General features: G+C 46.3%; 1 protein-coding gene and 1 long non-coding RNA gene across 3 annotated transcripts; one reads left to right on the top strand and one right to left on the bottom strand.

Moving 5' to 3' along the window:
• Window positions 1-2,584: 2,584 nt before the first annotated feature.
• On the bottom strand, window positions 2,585-7,232 carry LOC134173370 (uncharacterized). The gene is made up of 4 exons (XR_009968224.1): window positions 7,100-7,232; window positions 6,964-7,019; window positions 4,819-4,906; window positions 2,585-2,758 (listed from the first exon to the last, which is right to left on the bottom strand). It is a non-coding gene; the product is annotated as an uncharacterized LOC134173370 (long non-coding RNA).
• CCDC51 (coiled-coil domain containing 51) lies at window positions 7,141-12,830 on the top strand. Of its 2 annotated transcripts, XM_062637268.1 has the most exons (5): window positions 7,141-7,240; window positions 8,937-9,197; window positions 9,331-9,677; window positions 9,980-10,144; window positions 11,544-12,830. In XM_062637268.1, exons 3-5 carry the CDS (start codon window positions 9,360-9,362, stop codon window positions 12,318-12,320), a joined length of 1,260 nt encoding a protein of 419 aa, XP_062493252.1. In that variant the 5' UTR covers window positions 7,141-7,240; window positions 8,937-9,197; window positions 9,331-9,359; the 3' UTR covers window positions 12,321-12,830. The 2 variants fall into 2 exon arrangements, with proteins under 2 accessions (XP_062493252.1, XP_062493243.1); XM_062637259.1 differs by lacking the exon at window positions 7,141-7,240 and having other exon boundaries at window positions 7,681-9,197.
• The last annotated feature ends 249 nt before the right edge of the window (window positions 12,831-13,079 follow it).

Consider the following 13,079-nt stretch of genomic DNA (forward strand, 5'->3'; position numbering starts at 1 on the left):
GTTTACATCACAAGTGAACTTCTGCCCTGATGGTTGTTCGTCTTATTAAAATTACATGAGGTTTTGTGCAGTAATTAGTTGAGTACATTTTTAACTCTTTGCCATTTACACAGTAACTTTGCAGTATATTAATGGCTTTCTTTCAAAAGACTAACTGTTCTTTTACTCTGTTGCTCCCCAGCTAGCTTCTGCTCTGGAGGTACTATGTGTTCAGTTCCATCTGTAGAAATGGTATTTAAAAGGCAGGTTCTCTGCTGCTAAATACAGGATGGTTTTAAGAAATCTGTTACCTACTGAATCTCCTGCCTTTAAGAAGTGCAGAATCTTACCTCATAAACAGCGGTGTTTCATACATCCCTAATGGTCTCTGCATTCCTGAGATCTGTAACTCATCATTCAGTGGAGGGAAGTGGAGTGGAGAGAGGCAATGCAGAGATCAATAACTAATGGCGGTTAGAGTCAAATAAATGCTTCACAAAAGCAGCAGTTTTGACACCTGAAATTACTGGCTTGCTGTTTCAGAAAATGCTCTCTTTTGTCATCTGTTATATTTATGGCTTTGTTTAATCCTTTCTTTTTTCCTAAAACTTGCACTACTGGAGTCATTATATATAAAAGCAGACTAACCATAAAGCTTTTATTTCAGACTGGAGAATAATACCTATTTATCATGTAGAACACTCTCATTTCTGAAAGTAAGTGAGACACCATTTGTGTTGTAAAAGCTCACACAAGGGTACAGTCTAGAAAAGCAGGTTAAAATGGGCAGTGTTACATATACAACTGTGTATTCTGTTCTCTATTTCCACCTGCAGTACTGTGTCCAGCTGTGAGGGTAACAACACAAGAGGGATGTGGAGTCCAGAGGAGGCCACAGAGATGCTGCGAGGGCTGGAGCAGCTCTGCTCTGGAGCCAGGCTGAGAGAGCTGGGCTGGGTCAGCCTGGAGAAGAGAAGGCTCCTGAAGGGGAGACCTGAGAGCAGCTCCAGTGCCTAAAGGGGCTACAGGAAACCTGGAGAGGGGCTTTGGACAAGGGCCTGTAGGGACAGGCCAAGGGGAATGGCTTTAACCTGCCAGAGGGGAGACTGAGATGAGCTCTTAGGCAGAAGCTCTTCCCTGTGAGGGTGCTGAGGCGCTGGCACAGGGTGCCCAGAGAAGCTGTGGCTGCCCCATCCCTGGCAGTGCTCAAGGCCAGGTTGGACACAGGGGCTTGGAGCAAGCTGCTCCAGTGGAAGGGGTCCCTGCCTGTGTGAGGGGTTGGAGCTGGAGGAGCTTTAAGGTCCCTTCTAATGCAAACCAGTCTGGGATTCTGTGAAGCTTTTCCCTTTGGGGACCCGGGTTCTCTAACGCTGAGGCACAGACCCAGCCTCTTACCACAGCAGACCTGCCCTCACCTCTGCGCACGGCACGGCACACCTCCCACAGGAGACACGCGCATGCGTACTGCGCTCCGCGCGTTCCCTCCGGGCTGCTCAGCCCGGCCCCGCCGCCAGCGAGCATGCGCCAGCGCCGGTCGTGACCACGTGGGGGCGGCAGAGCCCGGCCCTTGAGGGCGGCCCCGGTGGAGCGGGGCTGGTGCCCAGTGCGCCCCTATGAGCGGGGGGCACCGTGCGCGCCTGTCCGGCCGAAACGGGGCCTCCTGTTGGCAGGAGAATGATCCGTGCCCTGAGGAACAGCCCCCCGCGGAAGGCAACACCCTCAGCCCTCCAGAAACAGCTTTGTAACAAGGCAGATCCTCTTGGTAGCACCCTGCGCGCTGACACCCGGCACCCGCAGCCGCTTCCCGCTGAGCCCGGAATGTCGCTTCGGACCCACCAGGCAGCTGAAGTGCCTCACTGCTTACGGAAGCAATTCCCCTGTTGCAGGCGCTTTTCCTGTCAGAGGGAGCAGCCAGTACCCCACCATTACCATTCACTGAGGTGAGAAGCGGTGTTAACTCGTTCCCGCTTAACTGCTCCCTTGGGAACATCACGTTCCTGCCTTGACGTTTCCATACCCCGTGTAGTGCTGTTCATTTCAAAAACTAAGTTATAATCCCATAAGCATTGTTACCATCCCTTCTCCCACCCAAAGTCACTGCTGTGGGTGTAAAGGAGCTGTGATGATGTCCGTATGTGGAAGTTCAAGGAAAACAAAGCAAAGGGCAAAGGTAAGTGTATGTGCAGCAACCACTGGGACTATAGGGCACTGCACCACAGGATACTTAAGTAGTAATATGAAAAGGAGTATTGTTTTGAATAGGGTTGACCCTAAGGTAATGACTTGGCCAGTGATGGAAGTATATCCCCACCTTTTGTTTAGAGAAAACTTCCAGCTCTTACAGGAGCAGCTGCTGGTACAACCACATCTTGGACAACTGCAGCTCAACCGAAACCCCCAGGTTAAAACACTGCAGGGTTTAACACTCAGGCCCTGAATCCCATTGTCAAAAGAAAGCAGAAGTTGAAATGGATCCTCACAAATGACCACCAAACCAGCAGATGCACTCAAGCTGCCTAAGGTCACACGTGGTCTTCAGTAATACTTTCCAGTACAACACAGTAATGCCATTTTGAGAACAAAACCTACAGGTAAAGAGAAAATATCACATCTTAACAAAAAAGGTTTATTCCAACTACACAAAATGTACAATGTTTCCCAAATGACAGTGAGTTTTCATGACTCTCTGAAGCTGCAGATCCATTGAGTAACTCAACGGCTTCTCACCCTGCAGTTTGGTCAAACTACTTTTTGCCAGACTTCTTTATTCCACCACTGGCTGCCAAAAGAAACAACACAACTGGTTAGACAACTGTTATAGAGCTTAGCTACAGATTCAGTACCTCTTAAAGACAAAGCCCCATTAGACTGCCTGTACAGCTCAGATCCCCACTGATGAATTGTTTCTGCATGTGTTACTCTTCTGGGTTTGTGATCTCACACACTTTACTCTGAATAAGTAACTTACGCAACATTAGAAACCAAGTTTCTCCCAGAACCAAATATGCCCCATAAATCTACAACAGAACTAAGTATTTCAACAATTCTTTTGTTCCTCCATTGTTTGGTTCTTGTGCAGCAGGACTACAGTCTGCTTAAATCAAATTTGAGGCTAAGGGAGTAAAAGCATCACTATCCCTGCAGCAACCAGAACCCCCAGCTGGGATCAAAGCTCTATGGAAGCAGGTACTGGAATTATTCCAGTTCTCTGGAATTAGCTGTCCTCTGCAGCCTCTATTACTGAAGAGGCTAAAGCAGGGTGACAGAACACAACATAGTAACACAGCTAAGCTGTTTTTTTTTTTACAGCATGTGTCATGTGTGACCAGTGGAAGGGGAAAAAGAACAGCAAGCCTGCTGCAAGGAGTGGTGGTCAACAACAGACTTCACACTGCATCATGATTCTAACACGCAATGCTGAGGCTCTTGGGAACGCTCTACCCCTCCTACAGTAACATAACAATCACTGTCTGCCTTGACAAGGACCAGGTGACTGAAATTCAGCCTAGAAAAAAAGGCAGAGTAACAATGGCAAGAAAGATCTATGAAGAAATCTGTAAGCTGAGGCACCCTATGCAGTACAAGTTTGGGATGGTAAGGACACAGAGGGGAGGCTCAGTGAATTGTTTTCCACTGGTCTGTAACACCAAAGGCATCCCAGGTCCCACACCCTGCACATCTTTTGTGTGCTGATAAATCAGAGGAGGTAAATCCATTTGAGATAAATAAACAAGAAATATCCCAAGTCAGTGGGACTGGTGGCACTCCCTCCAAGAGCACTGACAAGCACTGAAAATGCAGAACTGCTGGCTGAGACTTGAAACTTATCATTACAGCCACCATGTCAGAGGGCTCAGATGGGCAGCACAGCTCCCACATACACAGAGAGTTCCTAAAGAACTGGGGAACTACAGACCAGCGAGTCTGACCTTGATCTCTGAAACAGAGTCTGTAGCACAGCAAATGGATAAACACAGCCCTGTGAAAGGTAACAGGACTCCTGGAAAGAGTAAATCCTTCCTCACTGACCTGCTGGAACTCTGAGGTTATCTCTAAGTGTACAGATAAAGTGAATCCAGGGGACTTCTTATTTTCAAACAGTGCCTGATGAGATTCCATCACAAAGGTTGTTAGTGGAATGGAGTTGCTACGGGATTGCTGGAAGGGCTTTCAAGACTGAAAGCTTGCTAAGGAATAGGAAAGTGTAAAGTTTAATGGTCTTCACAGAATGGAAAAGTGATTAGGTACATTAATGGACCACAGGTTAAAACCTCCTAGAGGGAATAGGCAGGGAGCACCCTAAACAGCCCTAATCCTATCACTGCAGATACTGGAGGAGTTCAAAATAAATGCAGATTCACACTAACACTACTTCCTCCTCTCACTACCTGAGAGAAAGACTAGTCTCAAGGCACCATCAGGATGCACCCTGCAAGCTTTCTTGCCACGCTAATTTCCAGTCATGTGGGTTTTTCTGCCAGGAATCAAGTGCTCTGTAGGCAAAGCTTACATGTTATGTATCTGAACAGAAAAGGATGGTATGCTGAAAGAAGAGTAGAAATGTCTCTGCACCACCCCACTGGAGGAGGTTAGCATGCCAGACACAGTTATACCTGTTAAACCAGGCCCTGCACCAGTCTTTGGGGGATAAAACTGCATAGCAAAAGAAATAAAATAAATTAGCATCTATTTGTTACTCATCATCTGCACCTGCCATCAACCTGCTGGTGGGTGTTAAATAACCCAGAGGTACGGGCCTTGTTATGTTTGTCAGGCAAAACCATTACATTTGAAGCCAGCAAGCTCTCTGCTTTTCCTGTTGCATGGCACCTCACTTACCGAGAGGACCTTTTCCAGCAGCCTTTGCTTTCATCTCCTCAAGTTTCTTTTGTTCCTCCTTCTGCTTTTGTTTAAATGCCAGATCTGTCTAAAGAAAAGAACAGTGGTGTTCAGTACCATCTCTTCCCCCAGAGAAAGATTCAAAACCAGCTCACAAGCAATGAGAAACAAACATAATGTTCTAACAGCTACAAAAACCTGACTGAATCGATACAAGATGGCTCAATGCTAAATAAGCAAAACCTTGCTGAACCATGACATCTTTTTGCTGTACTAAACTTTGTCTATTTGATCGTTCAGAAATTAAACCTGCTTCACGTCCTGTGGCATCATCTCACTCTGCCCTCTGAAAAATAGATGTTTGAGCTAAAAGCATTCATGAATATGCCATCAGTGGTACTGGGAGCCTGGTGCACAGTGCTGGCTAACAATAAAATTTGGATTATGTGGGATGCAAGCAAATAAGGTTGCTTTTACGCCCCCCAAAAAATTAATTAATAAAGATCCTTTCATGCATGTGTCACTGTTTTTCCTGGGTTTAACACATTTGTATCAGTTCCAAGAAATCTAATGAAACCATTGGCAAATTGTAGGCAGAGCAGCTGCTGAGCATCCCTGCTGGAACAGCCTCTGGAACTCACAAGAGCTCAGCCATACTCTATCCCGTAGATACATATTCCTCACAGATACCAGGGCTGCAAAGTACCATGGTCCTTTCTCTTGGTGCTCAGCATTTTGAGGTAACTAAATCTGAGGACCTTGACAACAGATTTTTACAGAATCCTCACCAACCCAGCTCATGGCTCCACTACCTTTATATAGCTGGAAAGCCTTCCTCATTTTAAGTTAAAGCTTCCTTTGCTGCAATCTAACCCTGCTACTTCCCCCGTCACATAGAGCAGAATATTGTTTCTCTCTCCAGATTTCCCACTGGTTTCTTTTCATAGAGCCAGTCATAGAACCCCAGCCTGGTTTGTGTTGGAAGGGACCTTAAAGCTCATCCAGTCCCAACCCCTGCCACGGGCCGGGGCACCTTCCACTAGAGCAGCTTGCTCCAAGCCCCTGTGTCCAACCTGGCCTTGAACGCTGCCAGGGATGGGGCAGCCACAGCTTCTCTGGGCACCCTGTGCCAGCACCTCAGCACCCTCACAAGATAAAAAATAAGCTGTGTTGTCTGTCAGTCACCCAAGGCACTAACCAAAGCATTACTTAGACTCCAACTGATCACAAAATCCTGCAAAACCCCACTCAATGCATCCCTGCAGTCTGACACAGGCTCATTAGTAACTACACTGAGAGTGTGGCACCGCAGCAAGCACGATGCTCACCTTTCATCATCTTCCAGTGCCCCGATCCTGCCTCATGTTTGAGCTCATTACACGAACTAGCACCAAGAACCTCCTGTCTGCTCTGTGTGCTCCTCACACACAGAGCACTGCCCTGCTACACAAAAGAATTTCCTTCATTTGCTGCAGTTTTACTAAAATCCATCCTGGCTATTAATGTTTACATTCTTAGAACTTGGATCCTGCAAGCACAGAGTTGGTTCTATCATTTCTCTAACAAAGCTAACCTAGAAAGCTATGATTTCTCTCTTCCCTTTTTAAAGTAATGCCATATTTGTTTTTTTTTCCAGTCACTGGTGCCTCATCCATCCTCCATAACCCTCAGAAATAACAGCTTATACCTGTAATCTGATCCCTTACGTTTAAGTATCTCTACCATGAGGTTCACTAGTACCTTATTTACTTAAACCACTTTAGAATCCCCAAGCTTTCTATCCTCGCTCAGGCTCTTGCGATCACCCCAAACTGTGAGACCCCATATCACAGCCCAGGGACACTCCAGCCTTCACCATGGCACCGGGCTCCTCCGTTAGCCAGCACTGCTGCGTCCACCGTGAACACAGACAGGGTGTCAGCAGGGAACAACGGAAACCGGCGGCCGCGGAAGGCAGCGCATCACTCCCCGGTCTCCTTGCGTGAGTTTTACCGTCAGAAAGACGGTTCACAGAATGTGTACTGCCACGGAAGGCTGAGCCGAGAGGCAACTGAAGGTCTAAACAGCCTCAACACACGCGGGGCTCCGGCCGGTGCCACAGGCCCGGTACCGCGGCCACCCCTCAGGGCTCACCCACCGCCCTACCTCATCTAGGTCCTTCGACTGCTTCTTCGGCTGCTTCAGCGGCTTCTTCTTGCCGCCTGCAAAGAGAGATGAGACAGTGAGGAAAGGGGAGGGAGTGAAGGGCAGGCGGTGCCGGGAGCCCCGGGCCCAGCCTTACCTTCTCGGCCCGACATGGTGCCCGCTCCTCTCCGCCGCACCGCCCCCTGCCCGAGCGCTTCCGCCTGGCCCCGCTCGGCCACCGTAGCTCTTCCGCTGCCGCTTCCGCCTCAGGCGCCGGGCGGGGCCGGGCCGCGGGCAGGTAAGAAGTGCTGCCGGGGCTGGGGCCGGGGAGTGCGGCGGGGCTGGCAGCGTTTCGGGCTCTTCGGGGGCGGCTGCCTGGGGGCCAGGCTTGGCCCAGCCCGGCCGCCGCTGCTCACAGAGCTCCGGGTCGCCTCTGGCGCTGGAGGGCGCGGCCTAGGCGGGGGCAGGCTCTGGAGCCCCCCGCGGCGGAGCGCTCCCTCCTGCGGGCCGTCTGCTGTGGCGGAGGCGAGACGGGCGTCGCTGCCCGGGCCTGTGCGTGGAGATTGGAGGCGGTGGAGCTCTCCCTGTGCTGCTATGGGGTGCCGGGGTCGCTCTGTTGTGAGATGGAAGGGCCCCTCCGGCACGGAAACGGGTTGGTCATGTGGAAAACCCAAGCTTTTCACCCCTCCGGAGCATGAGGAGTGGTTGTGAGTCTGTGCATCGGAGATTCTGGCCGTGGCAAAAGAGGCTGCTGCGAAGTAAGGCAGGATAAACTAGTCTTACTCGCCAGCGGTGTGTAGTAACTGGGGTGTAAACCTTTAGAAAGGCTGTTTGTCAATAGTGGACAGAAGAAACTGTTTTCCTTACAAGGGAAGCAAGAGCGAGAGAAGGGATGTTGTGTCTGAGCATTCATGGCTCTTAGGTCCTTATTAGCTCAGGCTGAGACTGCTTCTTTCAGTCTGTTAGAAACTGTCTACATAACCATTCTTCTAAACCTGTCAGCTTTCTCTTTCTTTTTACTATACTGGCTTTAAGAACCTGAATATTTGGTAAAACGTCTCATGTAGTAGTGCAGTTAAAAGAGTGAAGTCTTCAGTCTAGAAAGGGCAAAGTTGAGTTGGGGTTTCAGTACGTGGCCTGCAACGTAAAGTAAGTTGTAAGGGTAAGATGAATGAGTGGTGCTGGAGGAGAGAGAACTTAATTCATTTCCGTGTTCTTGTGGTTTTGAGCTACCATATTATTATGTATATAAAACAACTGAGAAGATTTTTTATAATGCTACTTGGTGGTATTATTATTTGTTAGAAACACTGAAAAGGAATGAAGCAGTGGTGTTCAGAATCAGTAGCCAGCTAACAGCTGATTAAAACTGTTCTCCAGTAGGAAGAATCCTTTCCTATGGAGGTGCTTGTATTGGCACATATATGATGTCATTAGCCACCTAAAATTAACATGGAAAACTGTTTAAAATAACAAAAACCCCTCTGCAGCAGCTGTCAAGCTTTCTCAATAACCCATGGTTTTCTATGATGTTAGTCAAAACCTAATATAGTCAAGAAGTTTATACACAGGCTTCATATAAAATCTGCTTTGAAAGCTTTTCTGTTTCTAGTTCTTAGAGGAGTGCACTCAGTAGAAAGTCAATATCTTATTTACAAGCTGATAGACAATAAACCATAACTGGCAGTCTGGCTTTGCAGCATAAGCACAAATTTAAGCTCATTTTAAAATGCAGCCCCAGCTGTGTGCTATTTGCCTGATCTTGTGGCTCTTCCTTCTATTTTACTTTTCTAGGCTGTCTCGTGAGAACACTCACTGTGTTTAGTTCACACTTCTCTGTTTGTCGCTGTCCTCGATGTTTTTGTCTTTGCATTCCTCAACACCTTGTGTATCTATGGAACGTAAGATAAAGGGAATGGTCAAGCCCCACTTCTTTTCTTATGAAGATTTTTTTTCCCCTTCTCTGCCTTTTTTCCTCTTCTGTTCTTTTGCAGGATTGTCAGTACTTGTGACAGGACACACCAAACTCAGGTGTGAAAGCACAAGGCAGGATTTCATACAGCAGTCGCTTCTGTGCTGAAGCATTAAATTACTCTGAAGCTACTCCAGCTAGTAGTGGATCTGTACACAATCACTGTTCACTCAGTGAGTGAATTAGTAATGAAGAAGCATGGTGGGAGTACTTTACTAACAGCAGAAAAGCAGGAATCTGTGGCAGAATTGCCCTTTGTTGAAAACTGTGAAGAGTTCTCTAGGTAAGTAAAGGTGTAAAACTGGGACTGGTTTGGCCATTCTTGGATTATAGTGGGTTTGGTGCACATGTAGTTTGAAGAGGTATGAACCAGCCATCCTTCAATAGCCATTCTTTTTTCTTCTTCATCCTTGTAGCTCTTTTACTCAGTGATTAAATTCAAGACATGGGGCCAATGAAATATAAGTCTGGGGTGTCCTCAGTGTCCTGTGGTCTGCAGTACCACCACTCGTTGATAAAGTGGAGTCCAAAAATGAATGTCCACATAGTGCGGACTTACTGCTCATCAGCGCCCAAGAGGCCTGAGGCCAAGTCTGCACTAGAAGTGGCCTCAGCTCTTCTGAATCGACTGACAGAGGCTGGGGCTGTGATGGCAAAAAACTCCCTTCAGAAGATGTCTGCGACCTGCAAGAGCTGGTGGGACAGATACGAAGAGTTTGTTGGAATTAATGAGGTTCGAGAGGCTCAGGGAAAAGTGACAGAGGTAAATGTGGAGACAGTGTGGACACTTACAACTTACGTGTAAGCAATATGAAGTATAAATACTGGCTGTGAGGCAAAAAAGATCCTCCAAGGAGAATCATGTCTATTTTTTGTTCTGACTGTATGCACATACTAAGAATGTGTTCTCCTCTGTGCATGTTTGTAAATGCAGTTTATGCCTTAGATTGAAATAGAGCATGGTTTGTTTTGTTGGGGGTTGGTTTTTTAGTCCCTCCAGAATTGATATATTGATTTAGATGTGTCTGGTAATAAGTCTCTAAAAGGAATACTCTTTCTTCTCAGGCTGAAAATGTCTTTATGATAGCTCGAGGGATAGTACGAGAAGCCCGTGAAAATGTAGAAGCCCAACAGAGTAAACTGAAGGAAATTCGGGACCGTTTAGACAGGGTCTCACGGGATGACACCCAGTATTTAGAACTGGCCACTCTGGAACACAGGTTGCTGCAGGTAATTTGCAATTTGTTGGTACTTTAGCAGTGGCAAATACGATGAAAATCTGTGCTTTGTTTCCATCACTAGTGGTTGTTTTTGTAGACGCAGTTCAGTTCTGAAGGACAGTGATCTCAATTATGATACTAGTTTTAAACTGATGGTTTGATCTGTGCTAATTTTATATATGTGAAAATGGTATAGCAAATTTGGAGAAGAAGGCTGCAGATAGTGAGCCAAGAAAATTAATCATATGTGAGTAGTGAACAAAAAGCTGGGATTCAATTAATTAACCTTCCATGTGATGAGAGAAGCTCCTTTCTGGTGGTTGATCCATGAAGACTCTCAGCTGCTTTCTGTGTGGCTGTGACACCCAGGCAATTCAGGAGAGCTTTTGTCAGAGAGCAGCAAGAACGAGGCTGCTCCGTGAGAGGGGGCAAGCAGGAAGATTGAGGTGGGCGCAGCTGAGATGCTGCTGTAGGGCAGGCAGTCCTATAGGAGCACCTCAGCTGATGAGCCAAGCAGAGCTGGTGAAAGGAACATGTTTGTTAACAGTTTGTTGATCAGAGCTAAAGACAAGGTGGCAGTAAAGTAAATCCAGATGAACCCACAGGAGCAGCAGGGAAGAGGCTGGAAGCAGGTACACCTATAGCAAAGCTCAGGCAAGGTGTGGGTACCAGTGTCTGAGCTTAAACTGAGCTTCTGGATAGTGGGTAGAACACCAGGAAGGAGCTAGGGAGCTATAGTTGTCTAAATAAGGGATCAGGTTTGTGCGGGTGAGATAAAGAAGACTGGATATATGACTGAAGAAGGGTAGAACTTCAGGTCACCGCTGTCCATAAGGTGGTCTTATGGAAGAAATATACATTTGGAAAAAGAATATTTCTGGGAGATGCAGGGAGAAAGAGAAGACATTTGTCTGCAAACAGGGTAAGAAAGACAATGGAGAGGAATAAGAAGCATGTATGTTGATGAGATGAACCTACCTGAAACATCCTTCCCAGTGCTGCTTTCAATTCCCATTTAAGGGATTTAGAACTGAGAGGGAGAAGTGTGGTAAAGGTGGTGTTTGAAGAAGCAAGCAGGGCTGAAAGAGCATATGTGAGGAGAGCTCTTGCTCCCTCGTACCTCTTTTCTGTCATTAGCATGTGGCAGATTCTTGTGTTGTGTATCTTCTCCTGCTGACCTTTCCCATTTCTCAGTTTTGACTTAAAATGAGGTCTTGTTGACTTAAGTAGGATTAATTTAAAAAATCCCACATTAAAAGGGAAATTCCTGAAACAGAACTAATGGGTGTTCACAATTTTCATTCCTTTATCTGTGCTGGGGCTTTGGGTTTGGTTGTGGAGTTTTTTTTACTGTAGACTTTATAGCTTCATATTATACCTTCTCCTTCAAATCACTGTATTTCTTGCAGGAAGAGAAGAGGTACCGAGCTGCATATTTAAATGCAGAAGAATCTGAGAGAGAAAAATTCTCACTCTTCTCTGCAGCTGTAAGGGAAAGCCACGAGAAAGAGCGAACAAGAGCTGAAAAAACCAAGAACTGGTCTATTATTGGTTCTGTACTGGGAGCCATTATAGGTGTTCTTGGTTCCACCTATGTTAATCGAGTGAGGCTGCAAGAATTGAAAGTCTTGGTGCTTGAAGCACAGAAGGGCCCAGTGAATTTGCAAGAAGCCATTAGAGAACAGGCCTCCAGCCACAGCTTACAGCAGAAGGATCTCAGCGACATCATAGCAGACCTGAAAAGTGTGCTGCAAACAAGGACCTCACAGGAAATGAAAGAAGGTGCTTTGTTAACTAGACAAGACAAAGGTGACTCCATAAATATAGATGCTCTTTTAATTCCTTTAAACGAACAGCTCAACTACACTAAGCAAGTCAGTTCATGTCTAGGGAGTTTAGAACAGCAGTTTCGTAGTCTGCAGGAAAGTGTAGCACAAATGGTGTCTGAGCTGCAGAGTGTTAAACTTGCTGTTCATGCTAGAACAAAGGAAAGAACCATGCCAAGGTCTTCAGCAGAAGGTAAGGGCCAGGCTTCTGCTGCGAGAGATGTGATTTTAGAGCTGTGTGATACCGAGCGGAGACTGGAGGCACAGATCAAGAGGAATTCTATTTACAGCACTGCACTGACATGTGCTGTCTTTGCTATTACCCTGCCAGTACTCTACATTATACTCAAGGGGAACTGATCTCTAATTTATTTCATTAATAAAATTAAACTTGCACTCTAAGTATTCAGAGTACAAGGCCAAATAAAGTGTTAGCATTTCTCATTATGCTTTCTCCTGTGTATCTGGAAAACTTGTAAAGACTTAGTGCAGCCACCACTGCAGGGTCCATGTTAACAGCCCTTGTCATGTGTTGCGGGTTTTAACTGCAAACAAGGGAAATGTCACAGTTTCATCTCCTGATTTCATTCACTGCTTTGCTCTTTCACTGTCTATTCTGGTATATCATGGCCAGTCAGTGGCTTTCAATCCGGAGCTGTATTTGTGATGTTTTGCTCAAATGATTCTTTTAATCTGTCATTGATCTGAGTGCTTCCTGTGTAACGCTTTCTGATTTTGCTTCTGATTTCCTCAGAGTTTTGCAGTTTGTCCACACACAAACCATTAGGAGTCATTTTAACAAATGGGTAGAAATATTGGCCTTGAATTCTTTGGTTTGTTTCTTTTGTATATAATAAAGTCTAGATAGAATGCAGTGACAATGTGACAAACAGTAGGGGCCATGGAAATGAGGATTAGATTATCATGATACAGTGTGGCTCTACGGCCAGGTGATGCATTTAAAATACATTGCAGTTACACATAGTAACGTTTTCCATGGAGGGGTTATCATGAAATACCCAAAAGCATTTCTGGAGCTTCAGCTACTTGTTGCTGCTAGAACTGGCTTGCAGGCAGGGAAAGACAAAAACGGGTCAGGTACAGGGATGTATTAAGTAT

This window comes from Pezoporus occidentalis, unplaced genomic scaffold, assembly GCF_034315485.1.
Source record: "Pezoporus occidentalis ecotype Australia unplaced genomic scaffold, CSIRO_AGI_Poc_V1 ctg114, whole genome shotgun sequence".
Classification (NCBI taxonomy): Eukaryota; Metazoa; Chordata; class Aves; order Psittaciformes; family Psittacidae; genus Pezoporus; species Pezoporus occidentalis.